Here is a 17,578-nt window from a genome sequence, read left to right on the forward strand (position 1 = left end):
CCAGGATAATGAGCATTGTATGATGATTATCTGAATATATACATCCAAATGTATACATCAATATAGCAATAGAAATACCGATGAACAATGTGAACACTGTCTCGTTCCATATGATGTATAGTAACACCAGTGCACCGTCCTCATGAAGCACCCCACACATCCTACATATGTTTATGATGGTTAACGAGCTTTGGGGACACTAGAAGTTTTGGTGTGAGAGGTAATTCGTGATGGCATCTCTTCTAGAAACACATGAAAACATGATCAAATACCAGCTGCAAGACTTGCAAAGGCTCTACCGCCCTTTGCTAAAAGACATATCCAACATATGGAGCGTCGCCTGTCAGCTGGACAGAATAGATTCTGCTGAGAGTTCTAAAATCCAACAAAGCATGGATCCTTTGATACGCGGACATATTCTTCAGAGTCTGCCGAGCGCCTTTTTCGTCGAAAACTCTACTCACAGTATTAGAAACAACCGAATATTTCCTGGGAAGAGCACAGTGATTTATTACAGCAGCTTGATGGAGACGGCCCAAAAACAGACAAGAGACTACTTAGCTCTTTTGAAGAACAAATAGCTCAGCATATTGGCCTTAGACAGGAGGTGGAACACGCAATTCGGAAGACTGTGAGATGAGCCGAGCCTCACTCAAACCATAGCTTCCAAGGAAGTGCTGCAGAGCCGTATCGATGCAAATATATCGTTCAAACTACTCTACTGGCTTTGAATTACCTCGCTTGTATTGCGAACTCGAAACTAAGGTAGCTTCAGGGTCAAATTCTTATAATGTCGCCAGGAAAAGACGCTGGATGCTTGCTTCAGGACGACTCCCATCCGTCCACTGAATCGTGCGATAGCCAGCCTTGTTCAATGCCTGCTTCCACACATCTGGAGGCGCCAGCGCGTGCTCTCGCCCGTCATCAAACAGCCACCAGCTATCCACTAATCCGTAAACAAGGTCCACCCATGGCAGAGGGCGGGTCTCCTCGAGCAACACCAAGAAGCCGTCCTGCCTTAGGAATTGTCGGATACTGGCAGCGGACTGGGAAAGACTGTGCGTTGCATGGACGGCATTGGTAGCTAGGACAACGTGCTGGCTGTTCTGCAGCTCCGGTGGTGGTGCCTTCTCGATGTCATGCGCCCGGAACTCCATGAAGGGGTATTGCTTGAATCTCTTCCGCGCTCTGGCAATAAACGAGGTGGAGATGTCAGTTACGGTGTATACCGCTGGGATTCCCAGACGGGCGATAAGAGACGCAATGGCTTCAGTCGTAGCCCCAGTACCGGCTCCCATTTCGAAGATCCGGACGGGCCCATCGTTCGAACGGAACTGGGTCCAGACACCCTCCAGGAAGGACTGCATCTGCTTGATCCACACCAGGTTGACTGGTGAGCGGCTGTACATATTGGTCATGATCGTGCGGCATTCCGGCGAGCCGAAGAGAATCTGCAGGATATCGGCCTGACCGACGAGGCAGTCGGATAGGTTCTTCCCCGTGTAGTGCGTAAGCTGATGGTCGGAAATGTGCTCGGGGTAGTCGCTAAAAAGTTCTCTGGCCAGGGCTTCGGCTGACGTCGAGGGCAACGGGTTGGCTGTCCGAATGAGGGACGTGCCCTTGTCATGTATCTCAATGAGCCGCGCTTTTTCCAAGAGTCCGTACAAAAGATTCATGAATCTCTCATGCTTTGGGAGATACGTCACTTTGGGCAGGCGTCCGCCCGGCGGTACTGCACCGACGGGACATCCTAAGGCCTCCAATGCTTCCAGAATATGAGCCACAACCAGCTCCGTCGACCTCGGCAGGACTTGATCAAGATAGTCAGCCAGGCCATAGGTTTCAATGAACGAATCGGTGGCCTCCTTGGTGCTGGCAAATACTTCTGTAGCGACTGCGGCAATAGAGCCTTTCGCGGCTGAAAGCGCCTGTCTTGGTAGCCTGTTGACTGAAATGCCGGTGTTTGTTGAACCAAAAGACATTTCCACACCGTTCTGACAGCCTTTGGAGTCCATGCTGTCTCCGTTGGATACTTTGAAAGTAGATGCGGCCGCCTTCTCTGTCGAGCCATTCTGTGTAATGGGTTTCACACCAAGAGTTTCCTCAATGCACCGAAGAAGATCAGCCACATCCACAGCTTCATTGAGTGCATCCTGATTCAGCATACACTGGAAAAGACTTTCTATCTCTCTTGCCAGTTCCATTCCCAGGAGTGAATCGACGCCGATGTCTCCCAGTTGCGAGTCCTGTCTGACTTCATCCGGTTCCAGGCCACAAAGATCACAGAGCATCCCTTGGAGTTGCGTCCATACTCCCGTCTGAGAGGACTCCTTGCCTCTCCCATCCACTACTGGCTTATGGGGCATGTCCTTGACTGGATCTGGCTCATCTGCTGGAAGGCGGGAACTGCCTTCTGGGGCAGGTATGGCTTGGTGCAGCACTTGGCGCATTCGCTCCTTCAAAATGCGACTATAGCGTATGCCGAGGATAACTTCGAACAAGTCTCCGCTCTGCGCGTCGAACACAAAAACGTCGCTCAAGACTTCGCTGTCACACTGATACTCATGGCACACATGCACATCGAATGACGTAGGCCATCTCTCTCGCGAGTGTAGTGTAGGCGCCCGCATCCATCGTTCAATGTTGGTCGAGATGAACATGTATTGCTCCGGCATGTCGGTCATACAGTTCAGATAGATACCGGCCACCTGGCAGAAGGAGTCGAACAGGCCAGTGTCGATGCATCCCCCTTCCGGTGGGCTCATTACCACTCTCCCTGCCGACTCTGCCCCCTTCCCAACAATCTTCTGCAGCCCCCGATACGCCGGGGAATACTGGACCACATCATTAAAGGCCCGATAAATGCCGGGACCTTGCATGATGCTGTCGTTGTCGCCGGCATTTAACATGCTCAGGCACCGTGTACTGTTCATCACACGTTTGTACCTCGAAAGCTCTGCCAGCTTTTCGGGATCATCCGCCTTTTCAAACACAATGCGTCCCGACGTATGTTTCGTGGTTGGTCCACTGCCATCACTCGCTCCGCTGTTCACCTTGAGGTCCCACGTAAGGCCACCAGCATCCTGAGCCTCCGCATCGACCCAGAAACGCCTTGTCGCATCCAAAAGCATAGGAGCATGACTGTTCAGACCTCTGAGAGCTGGGAGAAACGTACCGTCCTGAAAGTCAGACCGTAAACTTGCCACTGCTTCCAGGGCGATCTGCAACTGCAACACGCTAGTTGCTAGGGGCGCTTTCTGGGCGACGACATGTCCCAATAAGTAGTCGCGGAAGACTTGAGACGAAGAATTGATCTCAAAGCGGGCCGAGCGACGTCCATCTTCCTCGGAGATAACGAGTTTCCATAGGCGATTGACATCGTCAATGTTTTGTCCTGCAGACGCCAGTGCGTCGGCTTTGCCGACGGCTGGGATATTCCGTCTGGTAATCTCCATCCAATTGCGCGTCTTTGCAAACTGATATGGCGGCAGTAGGAGAGGGTTGTACCTCCCCGGTTCGGTCGAACAGTGACCCCAAAAGACGATATTCAGGCCTTCATTCCACAAGGACGTCGTCGCATCCACAAGGGAGTTGAATCCCACTCCTGCACCGCTGGTAATATTCAACGACTGAAACGCATGTTGAGAATGTTCACAAAGATCCCCCAGTGCTTGGCGGGCCATGGACGTAATCGATGAGTTTGCTCCGGCTTCCACCCAAACACTGAACGGATATCGCTGGGCCAGGCGCTTGGCCGCATGGTGGAAGTATACTGGGTTTCTCATATGATTCAGCAATATGTCTGACTGGACACCTGGAGAGATAAACTCGGCCTCTGCAGTTGCTCGCTCGATATGGATCTTCGGGGCCTGGAACATCAGGTTCTGCCCCAGCTTTTGCAAATGTGTCGCAAGAGGGTCAACTAAAGCAGAATGGAACGCATTCGTGACCTCTAATTTCTTAGCCCTAACAAGTGATGCATACTTGGGTCCGCGGGCCATGTCGAAGACCACATTGATGGAATGTGTGGGACCTGCCAAGGTGAATATGCGCGGCGCATTGAAGCAAGCGATATTTGCAGGAGGGGAGGGCTCTGCTGTAGCATTCGCAGTAGCTAGCAGCTCCTTCACCACAGCCAAGTCTCCCTCGACAGCCAACATAGATCCTTTGTCCGCACCCCAGTACTCCTGGATCAGACGGGCCCGTCCAGCGATGGCGAGAAGAGCATCTTCCAAAAAAATGGCACCGGAGATGCAAAGAGCGGTCAATTCCCCAAAGCTGTGGCCAACCACTGCCGCAACTGAGACTCCACAATCCAGCCAGCATTTGGCGCAAGTATATTGGAGGGCGAAGAGCATCGTCTGGAGTTTCACGATATCTTCCACTGGCGCGCGTTGAAAGATCCCCGGGAAGATGCTACCAAGACCAAGCTTCTCACAGTATGCGTTGCATCGGTCTAGATATTGGCGGAAAATATCTATATGATAGTATATGTCTCGGTCGAGCCCGATGTATCTTGAAATTTGACCCCCAAAGCATAGAATGACCGGCCTCGCTCCATCCGTCCGGACTGCTGCAGGGGCCTGAGCACCACTTTCGATGATACCTAGCTTATCGATTAATTCCTCCTTGGTTCTGGCGGAAAACCCTAGCGCGTAAGGAAGTGTCGGATTTGACTGCAACGCCAATTGGTGGGCCAGGCCAGCGACAGAAACATGTTGTCCTGCGGTACTCAGATATCGGCGGAACCGAGTTACATATCTCTGAAGACTAGGCGTGTCGAAACCGTATATGCGAAAGGGGTATTTCACATTAGCAGCTTCCGCATAACCATTGTCTTCCGTTTCGGTCAAACGTACGGGGGACCCTGTGAGAACCAGCGAGGCATTCGATCCCGAGGCGCCGTAACTATTAACGAGCGCAGCATAAAAGTCGGAGGTCCATGGTTGCAGATTCTTGGTGATCTCAATTTGATCGTTCGCTGACCGTTTAATTGCTGGATTGATTGTATCGAAGCTAGACTGTGGCGGAATGAAGCGCTCATGCATCATCAGGATGACTTTGATCAGAGAGACAATCCCTGCGGCTGCCTCACTATGCCCAACAAGCCCCTTAACAGATCCAAGATGCAGCCGGCCAATTCTCTCCTGGCCACTGAATACTTGGCGGACACTGTCAAATTCTGCGGGATCACCCACCGGAGTGCCTGTTCCGTGTGCCTCGACGACGGATATGGAGCTTGGCTCCAGACCGGCTTTTTCGATCACAGAGCGGTAAAGATCCGAAAGGCTGGCGGCGTTTGGGACCGTAATGGGGGTGCAATTGCGATTTTGGGAGACGGCTGAACCGGCGATGAGACCCAGGATTTGATCATGGTGGCTCACAGCATTCTGATAGCTTTTCAGGAACACAGCACCCACCGCCTCTCCCCGACAGTATCCATCTGCAGCAGCGTCGAATGGCTTGCATTGCCCTGTTGGGCTAAGAAACGAGGCTCCAGCGAGGTTCTGAAACCATTGCGGACTTGTCATAAGACTCACTCCGCAAACGAGTGCAGCAGAACATTCTCCGCTCTTCAAGGCTTGACATGCTTGATGGACAGCGACTGCCGAGGAAGAACAAGCGGTATCAATGACCAATGCGGGCCCTGTCCAGCCGAAATAGTGACTGATACGGCCAGCAGCGAAGCTCCTGAGATTCCCCGTAGCAGAATATGCATTAGGCGGGTGGCAAGCAACGTTCTGCTCATAATCGGTTAAACCCATCGCAATAAAGCAGCCGATGTTTTTATCAGCATCTTTCCAGCGGAAGTAACCCGCTTGTTGCAATGCTTGGTACGCCACCTGCAAAACAAGCCGATGTTGGGGATCGGTAGAAGCCATCTCGCGCGCCGTCTTGTTGAAAAACTTGTGATCAAACATGTCATAGTTATCCAGGAAATTTCCATACCAGCGGCGCTTACTGTCAGTCTCGCGCCATGGGGTGTAGAAGTCCACTCGCTCGCTGGGGACTTCCACATGCTGCGACTTGCCCTGCTTCAATAGGGCTGCAAATTCATCCAGATCCGTTGCTCCAGGGACCTCGCATGCCATACCGACCACAGCAACTGCATGGTGGTTGACTGAGCCATTGCAACCCCTGTAGGATATTTTGGTAGACTGATATGGATCTGCGCATGCCTTGGCTGGTACCAGGAGCTCAGTCGGGTGGACAATTCGAGAAGAGATTGCTTGCTGAAGTGAGGGTGGAATGGATCGCTCTTGCCCGAAACAGACCAGGCGTGAACTTTCGCTTGACAATATCAGACTTTGGATTTCACGGAAGGCTTCATACCATAGGGACTGGTCAACCAGTATAGACCGTAGGGCCAGGATATGTAGTTTCTGCTCTCCTTGTTCGGGCTTCGCACAGCCGACGCGCAGAGAAATCGGTGGACCAGAATCGTCTCGAAAGTGAAAGGCACTATTGGAATTACAGAACTCTGCAAGGCGGCCCAGGACTTCCTGATGGCACACGTGGTGAAATCGCCCGTGCAACTTGATAGCTGTAATAGTCACTCCTGGAACCTCGTGGAGGCTCTGCAATAAAGAGGCGGACGCGCCCTTGGATGTCGTGATAGTCACGCGTCGCTTATCGAAGAGAACGGACGCGTAGGCCTGTGACTGACATGCTGTAAATCTTATAGCTCTTAATGTTTTAGATTTGGCAGTGGACGCATACCTCTGGAAACCGCTGCAGAATATTGTCAATGTCTTCCCACGAGGTGTCTTGGTCCCAGGCCACTGAGAAGGATCGGGACTTGCCCATAGCCTTCCCATCTGACGTGTCCTCGGCGTCCACAGTAGCCCCAACAACCATGGCCAGGCGGATGGCTACAGCACCATATTGATGTAGCTCTTCTTGGGTGGTGGACTGAGCCACGGCGAGTGCACTCAGGAGCCCCGTACACAGCCCAAAGGCTTCTGTGTTGCCGTAGTAGGCTTCGGAATGCTTCCTCCCAACGTTTGCAAGTTTGGCAAATCGCTGATATTCCACAAGCTGCATGACAATAGCAGAAGGCACAAGAAGAATGTTCGGAAGTGGAAAAGCGTCAGCCGGGATGTTGCCGGTTTGAAACCATCCCTTCAAATCACGGAGCTTTGATGCGCCATAACAATGGCATAGGGCCGGGATTTCCTTTGCTAGTAGCTCCCAGTACGCCGGAAGCTCTTCGAGGACATCAATCACCCACTGGGAATCGTAGTCCGGATCTATCAGTAGCTTGTGTGTTTTGAGTAATGACGCCGAATCGAGCCCTAGGGCCAAGGGCCCAAAAAGAAGTACGCACGCTTTTCCACTGATGTGATGCATGAGGAAATATTGAGTTAAATACTGTGTGGTCTATGGTATGGCATGATTTACTGCCCCGGTCGGTCCATATATAACTAGGGGAAAGATCGATGTTGCCTGGCCGTGATGAAGGCGGGACCAAAGAGCAAGGCGCAAGCCCTTGCCTCCCAAATGGTGCCAATGACATTGGAACAGCTATGAGATAAGATCATGAGACATGTTACACCGCTACTCTCTTTACCGGCCCATCATTATCAAGAGTGTTTCCTGGCGCCGTAAAGCCTGACTGCTCTGCAAGACAAACGCCCCTTGCCTATCACACTACGTGGTACGATTCCTTATCACAGTCTTCAAGCCACCCTGCATCAAGATCCAGGAGCTTTTTGTAGCAAAGGTCGAAGGATCAAGGAGTTTAATCTTATGTAGCGTTAGCTTCTGAAGTGTTCACTGGGCTGTTGAGAATTACGTACCTCATATTTCAATAGCAGAGCCGGGACGATTTTCTTGAGCTCGAATAATGCGAGTTGCTTTCCCAGACATATACGGCGTCCGGCACCGAACTCGAATAAAAGTCAGTGAATCACAGGGCACTTGGTTGTTGATATGGACGTACGCTCAACAAGCTCGCATCAAGCATCCTCCGATGCTCCGGCCCATTATGCAACCATCGTTCCGGTCTCCATTTGTCGGCGTCTTGTCCGAATGTTGGACGGTGTCTGTGGACAACATACGGATTCATGCCCAGAATAGTACCTTCTTTGAAGTATCTCCCGCACAGCGTAATACCCCCTCGAGGAGCAACACGCTCGAAGGGTAGACAGACCGGTGGTTGCAAACGGAGCGCCTCATTGACGCAGGCATCTAGATACGGGAGGTCCTTGACTTCTTTCCATGTCGGGAATGGTGTCGTGAGCCCAGTGGAGTCTACCGTGTCCTGGAGCTCCTGAAGGAGCCTTTCTAGCGACTCACAATGTGACAGGAGATTGAACATCAAGACACGCATGGCCACTGCAGTGGTATCCGAGCCTGCAATGACGTTGCTGAGAGCCCAGGACGATATATAGCTAGACTTGTCATTAGCGGCACATTTTTAAACGTTGCCACGCTGCGTACCTCGGTGGTATTGTGGAGTCTGTCGCTTGCACGTCGATATAGTGTGACAGGAAATCCCGCCGATGAACGGAGTCTTGTCTGTGTACAGTGTGTTGCCGATCCATGACAGCTCTATTCACAAAGTCTAGAAGAGGCGAAACAACTTGACGCCTAAGTGCATTGGCTATTGCATTCTTATGCAAAAGCTTATCAAGCCAAGGGACTTGTGTCATCTTCGAAACAGTTCAGCGGTGACACTTGTATTTGGTCTTCCCACTTACCGGCGCGGCCACCAGGTTGAAATCTCGAAGGTCGGCTAGTATGCCTCTCACATCTGTGCCATTCTCTAGAAAGCCGTATTCCTTGGAGAAGGTCATCAATCCCATGACTTCGAACGCGAAATACCGTAGCCAGTCACCCAGGTCAAAACTGACCCCCGAGTCCGCGAATCGAGCATCTAACTGATTGAACAGCTTCTGCAGCAGCTCATTGAAGGTCCCCTCGAACAATACTGTATGGGACAAGGAATACAGAGGAGCAATATGCGACTTCATCTGTTTATGTGTTGCTTCGTCCTGAGTGGTAAAAATTGACGGTAAGAGGCCACTAGGGGTGTAGGGCATGAAAGCCCGGTAGAACTTGCTCTATTGATTGTCGTTAACGAACCACTCCCCAGTCGATTCGAATGGATAGAAAACTCGCCTTTGGAATACCCGCTCGCATTTGATATAGTAGCGGGATGACTACCGGGTCAGATATCGACACCATATCTGGTCCAAGCCGGACACATGGGCCATATTTCTCATGCATTTGCTGGTGGTATTCTTGCGCTCTTCCGGTCTTCACCCAGTGAAGCCGTTGGAAGTTGGTGAGCTTTGCCCAGAATGGCCCTGGAACGCCATAGAGCTTCATGTAAGTGCAACAAGTATGCCATATGAGGGCGGCGACGACAATCAATGGCACAACGGTAGCTAAGTCAAGCGAGCAAAGAAGGTCTGCAATCATTGGCGATTCCATGACTACCAAGAGGTGTGGTTCCTTCTTCTTGTCAGTGCCCTTGGCTCTAATGGTAGAAGATCTATAACGGGTAGCTCGCCAGTGACAGGTCTAGTTGTTATACCTTCATCCAGGCAGCACCAATGTGTGGAACGCACTGTTCCCACAACCAGTGTCCCGTTAAACAGAAAAGAAAAAAGTCAATTAGTCATAATTTATTTGTCAGCTCTTGACTTCTCATACATCATAGGTGCCAGGCAGGTTAAGTAAGGGTGTTCTTAATTGCTTAGTGCGCCTGTTCTTTCTGCAAGGCGTAACATTTCTTGAACAATGGATGCCACGACCCCGCTTTCTATGGGAACCCTGTGCATGCCATCCCATTCAAGCAGTACAGTACTCTCTCTTGAATGGTATTTTTGTAGGAAAGATCTGTGAAAGGCTAAACCTTCATCTTGCAGGCCGTGTACATGAAGGGTTGGCACCCGGAGGATAGGTCTTCGGTTACCAATCTGACAATGATCGTCCACGCAGGCCGCCCCTAGCACATCACGACCCGCAGCCAGCGGTGACGAAGTAGCCTGGCGGTTAGAATCAAGGATGACAAGCGGTCCACGACCGGCTAAGAGGACTCCGAACTGAAAGCTGGTTTGCAGTGGAACCAACTTGCCCCCAGCTTCTGCTTGGAGCTGCTGGCGGTAAAGCAAGCTGGCAGCAAGGCGTGCTCCCTGGCTGAAGCCCAGCACTCCAACAAATTCTCCAGTCGCACCTTTGCTGTTGTCTTCCTCTATCACTGTCTGGATAGCCGTCTCAATCGCCCTGACAGCATCGGCCGGGGGATAGCGTGGATGCTCTTCTTTCCAGCAGATCCAGCGGCGAAAGGGACCGTAATCCCTGTATACGAGGGTCACATCGGGACCCGGTTCACTTTCAAATGGTGCTTCCACAAAGCAGAGGCGGAAGACGGATCGAAGATGCGCTCGGAGGACGCGACACTGGAAGCGAAAGATTGTCGCGTTGCTCCCTCCCCCATGAAAACATAGGATTCGGGGAAGATGTAGAGATAAATTGGACGAGTCCGGGTCCATGAATAATAGCCCTCTATCAAATGAGTAATAGGGGATCAATGTACCGAGGCAGGTCTGGAATTCCGTTATGTTTGGCCGGCTTGAGGCTGCTTCTATTTCTGAATGGTAGTGGCAGGGCTATAAGTACTTGATACGGAAATGATGCCTGGCACTTTGAAGGAAATACGGTGAGGACACGACTGCAAAAATGAATAATCTCAAAACTACCTCATATCTGGATATACATTGATCGGCAACGCCTTCTCATGACGCTGATTGAAGTTAAGGATAAGCACACAATATCAGGAACTCGAAAAGGAGCGGTGAGATTTGAACTGCAAGGAGGTCTACGGTGTACGTTCATCAATGACATAAGCGATGGGTCATTCAATTCTAATATGGATCAGTTAGTGACATTACTGGCTGGACACGACTCGTTAAGGGGTCTATAAAACTGTCACAGTGCCAAAAGGACGGATTCCCTGTAGCGGGAAAGAACGTCAATAGCCGTCGCGCTCGATCTAGTATCATCCGTTCCAAGCATGGATATATCTACAAGCAGTCATTTTGAGTCACTTTGGGTTACAGCGCTTGTACTGGCTGTCTTCGTAAGAGTGGCTTGCGCAAGGTTTCGATGCTCACAGACAGCTAATCATAAATAGGTCGCCTTCCGAACCTCGAAAGATTACCTTTCCTCTATCCCAGGGCCCTGGTACACTAGGTGGACAGGGTTGATCCTCCAATATCAGTGGATAAAGGGCCAGAGGCCAAGATATGTCCATTTTCTACACCAGAAATTTGGCCCCGTGGTCAGAGTGGGCCCTGATGAGGTCGATATCTGTGACATTGATGCCGCAAAGGAAATCCATAAGGTTGGGGGTGGGTTTCTTAAATCCGAGTGGTATCAGACCTTAACTATGAACGGGGTGAAAAACCTATTCAGCATGCGTGAACCCAAGGAGCATAACATGCGCCGGCGTCTTCTTGCACCGCCAATGTCAGAATCTTCCCTTAAGACGGTCCAACCAGTCATTCAAGCACTGTTACGTCTTACCATACATCGCATGCAGGAAGAGATAGACAAGCGTGGTGCTGCCGATATCTTCAAGTGGTGGATGTTTATGACGATGGATATTATTGCGGAGCTAAGCTTTGGCACTCCTTTCGGATTGCTTAAACAAGGCAAGGTATTTCTCTCAGGGCCCAGCATATCCAACTCAAGCTGATCAGGTTACGTAGAAAAATCAGTATGTAAGGGATCTGGAGAAGATTCCTGCTTTCGGAACGTACCGATCCGCATTTCCTAGGCTTGTTGAGACTGCAAGAATCTTTCCCCTTCCATTCTTTCAGGATATAGCACAGGCGGGCCGCAGAATGAGGGCATGTGCCGATGAGTGTATCAACAACTACAGAAGACTTGTCTCTTGCGAATCTTCTAGCCCTAAGCCAACATTTTTTGCCAAACTGTTCGAAGACACTGGCCATGGGGCCTTGAGTCATGACGAAATCCGAAACGAAGCACAGGGCTATATTATTGCTGGAAGCGACACAACAGCTACGACATTGACATACCTGGTTTGGTCAGTTTGCCAGCATGGCGAAGTCCAGCAGACCCTTGTGGAAGAGCTGGCAGCGCTCTCGGATGAGTTTGGGAACGATGATGCCAGGAGGCTTCCGTACCTTAACCAAGTCATTAACGAGACATTGCGACTTTACGCGGGAACACCTTCAGGGTTGCCGCGCACAGTCCCTGATCCAGGAGTAAAACTGGCTGGACATTGGATTCCCGGAGGAGTAACTGTCACCACCCAGGCGTACAGTCTTCACCGAGACTGCTCCGTGTTTCCACAACCGGAAAGGTAGGATTAACCTCGAAGCGTACGAGTTTCTCTTCATGAATAATTGACCGCCAAGGTTCGATCCTTCCCGCTGGAGCAAACCTACCGCTGAGATGAAAGACGCCTTGATGGCATTTGGCGGAGGCTCTCGGAGTAAGTGCCAAGTCGACACAATGGTCCTTCAGATCTCAACCTCCATGCTAACCACTTCAACTATCAATAGCCTGTATCGGCCAAAACCTGGCCCGCATGCAGCTCCGGCTCGCAACAGCGTCCTTCTTCCGAGCATTTCCAAATGCGCGCATTTCCAATCTAGAGGGCATGGGTCCATCAGATATGGAGCAAACCATCTACTTTATCTTGTCCCCGAAAGGCAAACGCTGCTTAGTGGAGGCACCACGATAAAGGTACTGGCACGAGACAGCTAATTACAGTCCTCCGGACTGGGTGACGGGACTACAACCACTGAGGACTCGTTGGCTCTTCACGCATGCCGACGGAGGATACTCTTCGTGCCTCTTCTTTATATTAAATAGCTCTGCCTGCCCTTTTCTTAATGGCCTGTAGAAGCGGTACCGTGTTATACGGACAACCTGTCTTCTCTGATATTCAATGTAAAAGACCATGACGGTATTTTCAGATAAGCCATGCCGTCCAATTTCATGAACCCAGAAAAAGTATTTACATACTAGCTAAATATGTAGCTAAGGCAAAAGTGCCTATCCTAGATAAGAGAAATAAGGACGCTCTCTGGTATCATTTAAATGTATGCCATACACCTTCATGTACTCACATGGACTTGACTTGTTTCCACCAGGGCCATGTGTGGAGAAGCTAGTATCTTTAAGTGATCTATTAAACAGTATTTCATGTTAAGCATGTGTACTCTAACAGTTACACTAAACTCATCCATCCTTAGTCAATTATAAAACTAGGTATGTCTTAGCTGTAACCCATTCTCCTTTTCATTATTAATGATATGATTAAAAATAGCATGTAGGACAGAAATACATTCCAGGCCAAATTCCCATGTAAGAAATTGAGATAAAGCCTGGATACTAAATTTGCTATAGCAAAAGCAAAAGCCTGAAGCCACCTTTCCAGGTAGCTATTACACCTAGAAAAACCTCCTTAACTCATTCCCCTTAGAGTATTACTGTCAAGAGCTGCTGCTCCAAAGGAAAAGAAATAGCCACCCACTAGTGCATTGCTCGCTTGTACTCTGAATGAGGAATAGATTTAAGGTCTTAGTAGATCAGGGATCTTCCTGTCTATTACCCAGGCCCCCACAAAAGCTCATTTGATGGCATCATTGTGTTCTGCTACCTCTTTTTCTCCCGAGTAGGGAGATTTTCGTATACTTCCACATCATCTACTAGGGCAAAACCGGGCAAGTAACAAGCCAACAAGTTCATATTATCACTACCCCGGTCCTGTGGCTCAAAGGTCAAGGCCACCGGGGCAAGATCAGATTGCCGTACGAATGTGTTGAAGCGCCTGATAGCCATTGGACTTAATCCCTGCCATGGCGTAACAAATAGTGTTCTAGGCGGCTACTAATCACAATGCTAAAAAAAGCCCAATGACGATTTGCGACTTGAGAGTGTTTGAAATGCTTCGCCCCCACTGTGCTTCGGTTCGGCCAGAGCCGATGCCCCCGCAGCCGCGCGAGGCTGAACCTAAGAAGTGGATATGGAGAATCACATTGGCCGTCGCAAAGACAAGTCGGAGCTGGGGATTATCTCGTTGGCATGTATGCGGAGCTATCGGTATGTATTGTTTCGCTCGAAGATATCAAGGCACTGGGCATGTGATACCGGGAGCTAGCCCTTGCTTTAGGTCTCCCTGCGAGGACAGTCTTGGGTTTCTGAGTGTACTCAATACAACCCCTAGAGAAGTTGGTCATTCAAGGAATCAGCCGCGCTAGATGATGCCGCTCAGCCGGCTGCTGTGTCCCCTCCAACGGCAACACCGGCGGCGTAATCGTCGTGATTCGTGGGTTATGTCCTTGCGCATTCCAGTCACATACAACCGGCATGGTGGCTTGTTTCAGCCTCGTGCTCATGCGCAATCGATGCTCAACCAGCATGGATCCCGGAGGGCCAGGTTCTCTTTATAGGCTCATTAACCACTTTCACGATGAAAAAAAGGAAGTGTTCTTCTCTGAATTCATGGAGTTCGAGCAACGATCATGGCAGGAGAAGAAGAAATTCAGCTTAATTTAGAGCCACCGCGTACACCCGTAAAGGGCCCCACGCACCAAGCCATGCTCCGTGGGACTCAATCACCCCTGGGCAGCGCTTTGAGCGCTCGTGTCATTTCATCCCCTCCCTCGCCAGAGGAAAGTCTGTTCAGCCCCACACAGTCAACCGCCACCGATATCACGGATGACTATGGCTGGCAGACTCCAATCAAAGGCCAGGCATTGTCGACGACACAAGATACAGACAGCCTCGAGTCCTCCCAAATCGAAGAGGAGAACGACTCCGCGGGTGACGATGATCGAGCTGGGCAGATTGCAGCCTTCAATGCTCCTTCCTCGACTAAGCCATTGGAACGGTCGAAGAGAGCAAAGAGCTTGAGACCCCGACTCAGCATCTCTTCTCTACGCTCAGAGGATGCCACCAAGACAGAGTTAAGCAAGCGAAAGGAGAGTTCAACCTCTCCTGTCGATACTCTTGCATGGGTCTCCGACCAGGGGAAGTTCCTCGAGGGAATAACATGGCCGTCCATACAGACCGGACAGAAGACACCGAAACGATCTCGGCATATCCAGCCCGAGTATTGGACATCCGAACAGGCGAGAAACATCAATACGGATTTTTCTGCAGAAGGGACATGGATCCTAAGACCGAGAGCAGCCAGCGAGGTTGCTGGCTCGAGGAAGTTCCATTTAGATCCAGTAGCATCCTGCACGCAGGATAAGAGTGCCGACCAACCTTCCTCCTCCAATTCCATCGTACCCACCATCACCGTTTCCCCTCCGGAGGATGGTCAGATTGACTCAGTCCGGATTAAAGACGACGAAGATGACCCACGTAGCAGGAGCAGGTCATCGGGAGATGGCACAGTCAAAGCCGTATTGACTCTCCTCTCGATTCAGAAGACTTCCCCGTCTGCCAAGGCCAAAGATACCATTCGAAAATCGCTTCACAATATTATACCGCTTGAAATTCGGGAGCGTTTGAGAGAGGATGACCAACGCTGCCCAGCACAGACAGCGAAGGGCTTACGATGCAAGAATCGCCGCCGAGCCAATGTCCCAATCATTATGCAGTCCTTAGACAGCTTGACTACCACCAAGTCCAGTGAGGTGCTCCAACGCTTGGAAAATCTGATTAGTGTTGCTTTATGTCCTTCGGCGCACCAACGTGTCGCCCGGAGAGAGCTAGAAGCCTGGGAAACAGACATCGACAAGCTATGCGATATTCAGCAAGATCAAGGGCACGTTGCCTCGCATACAAATGATCGCCTTTTAGCCCTTGCCGACTGGATCAATACTCTGAGCGGTGGGGAAAGTTTCTTGGAAAAAGTAGAGACAACCTCTCCACCAACATCTCAAGAGAGCATTCCAAGCAGTATTCCGCAAGTGTCTACATTGATCCAAACGTTTATACCCTACGTCCCCAAGGCCTCCGTACGTTTGTCCGTTTCGGAAGCCCTCGAGAAGCTTCTGGTCAGGCCCCTTATGAAGAGCGAGATCGAGAGGGTAGGAGGCATATATGTCTACTGGCAACCAGGGAACTTCGGGCACCTCAAAATCGGCTATACAAAAGACGAAATTAGCAAGCGTTTAAAGAAATGGAGCAGCAAGTGCCGCAAGCTGATGGAAGTGTACTTTCCAAAACAGGAGAGTGACGAGGAGCATCTACAGGTCAGCCATGTCTGCCGCGTGGAGAAGCTAGTGCACACAGAGTTGAAGAACTGCAGGCGGATGGAAGTAATGTGCCAGGAGTGTGGTGGGAATCACATTGAGTGGTTTGAGGTTTCACGCCAGCTTGCGATAGCTGTGGTGCGCAAGTGGATGGCTTGGATGCAAACATCTCCATATGAGGAGCGATCATGTGGAGGGGAAACCGAGTGGGTATTGAAAGATGAACAAAGGAGGAAAATAAAGGAGCTGTCGCAACCCCTCCAAGAGATTGCAATTTCCCACCAGGATATGGAGAAGAGAGGGAGGAAAGCCTCTCTGCATGCTCAACATCTATCAGTCTCTCGTGTGGGTAGGGCAAGGTCTCCACACATGAGAAGTAAATCAATGTAGCCGCGACAGCGAATTAAATTTGGATGATCCTATATCTAGTTGTCTATATAACTGGTTGACTTATTTTGCATCCCTTTAGTTAACAAAGGTCAGCGAGTAATCGTAAAAAGATGAGATGTGGCCTGTTGTGCAGATTGTCTTCCTGTTCCGACACAACTGGCAAGTATTCTGCCACTCATATTTATTTCTCCATAGCCTCGACCATGGCTGGTTGTCGGTGTCACGCTACTCGCTAAATGAAGCTTCGTCGGCCCCATTCGAGCATAGGGCGAGATGCATCCCCTCTGACTGGCGAAGGTACAATGCTACCTCGGAATAGGACCATGCTACTCTATTCAGAAGCCGATATACAAATTATCAGGCCATCTCTGACATTCTGTACTTCCGAACTCAATCACCCGCCACCGCTGTTTCCTGACGACTGTGGAGGAGACCCTGAAGCCAACCTACACCATGGAGATCGTGCTGGCCTCAGTTGAAGCGTTGATGACAGGCACCACCCACGTCAACCATGACATCAAACCACAAATGTCAACCACCACCACAACCTTCGCCATTCACTTAAGCATATTGCCCTCACCATTGACCTGAATAGAATGCCTGCTACTCTGATTCCCTTAGACCTAGCTTAAAACTAAACATCTTTAATAGTGGTGAAACCTAGAGTTGCATAAGTGAACGTGTGAACCGCTAAAATCAAATGCAATCCTCACCAAACACACAGCGGTTCGGATCAGGCGCCTAGCCTAGGGAATTGCACTAGTTTCAGTTTCCCCAGGGCGGAACTGATTCAGATTTAGTTAAAACTAATAGTTATAGTTTTTGTGGTTTTATTAGATTAGATTAGAGTTGTGTTTGGTCTGAGTTTGGGTGAGTTCAAAACTAGTTCGCACATTCTTCCACAATATGTTAGTCTTAGAAAAAACGTGGACCTTTCGATGGTTTTTCCTAGGAAAAAGGCAGCTTACAAGACAAGAACTTTATCCACCGGCAGT

General features: G+C 50.2%; 4 protein-coding genes across 4 annotated transcripts; 2 read left to right on the plus strand and 2 right to left on the minus strand.

The window, feature by feature from the left end:
* Positions 1 to 596: 596 nt before the first annotated feature.
* Positions 597 to 8,332, minus strand: P174DRAFT_509493 (polyketide synthase; the record flags this gene model as incomplete). The annotated part of the gene is made up of 8 exons (XM_024831557.1): positions 597 to 677; positions 723 to 760; positions 809 to 6,445; positions 6,476 to 6,536; positions 6,558 to 6,602; positions 6,624 to 6,687; positions 6,824 to 7,230; positions 7,943 to 8,332. The coding sequence occupies 8 exons, from the start codon at positions 8,330 to 8,332 to the stop codon at positions 597 to 599; spliced, it is 6,723 nt and encodes a 2,240-aa protein (XP_024688196.1).
* A 1,363-nt stretch (positions 8,333 to 9,695) lies between these two features.
* On the minus strand, positions 9,696 to 10,502 carry P174DRAFT_360969 (uncharacterized protein; the record flags this gene model as incomplete). Its single annotated transcript, XM_024821754.1, has 1 exon — positions 9,696 to 10,502. The coding sequence occupies one exon, from the start codon at positions 10,500 to 10,502 to the stop codon at positions 9,696 to 9,698; it is 807 nt and encodes a 268-aa protein (XP_024688197.1).
* Positions 10,503 to 11,023: 521 nt separating this feature from the next.
* P174DRAFT_457006 (cytochrome P450) lies at positions 11,024 to 12,724 on the plus strand (the record flags this gene model as incomplete). The annotated part of the gene is made up of 5 exons (XM_024829491.1): positions 11,024 to 11,089; positions 11,144 to 11,668; positions 11,721 to 12,340; positions 12,396 to 12,472; positions 12,543 to 12,724. The coding sequence occupies 5 exons, from the start codon at positions 11,024 to 11,026 to the stop codon at positions 12,722 to 12,724; spliced, it is 1,470 nt and encodes a 489-aa protein (XP_024688198.1).
* A 1,861-nt stretch (positions 12,725 to 14,585) lies between these two features.
* Positions 14,586 to 16,583, plus strand: P174DRAFT_362285 (GIY-YIG nuclease family protein; the record flags this gene model as incomplete). The annotated part of the gene is made up of 1 exon (XM_024821847.1): positions 14,586 to 16,583. The coding sequence occupies one exon, from the start codon at positions 14,586 to 14,588 to the stop codon at positions 16,581 to 16,583; it is 1,998 nt and encodes a 665-aa protein (XP_024688199.1).
* Positions 16,584 to 17,578: the final 995 nt, after the last annotated feature.

Source organism: Aspergillus novofumigatus (assembly GCF_002847465.1).
Source record: "Aspergillus novofumigatus IBT 16806 chromosome Unknown P174scaffold_1, whole genome shotgun sequence".
Lineage (NCBI taxonomy): Eukaryota > Fungi > Ascomycota > Eurotiomycetes > Eurotiales > Aspergillaceae > Aspergillus > Aspergillus novofumigatus.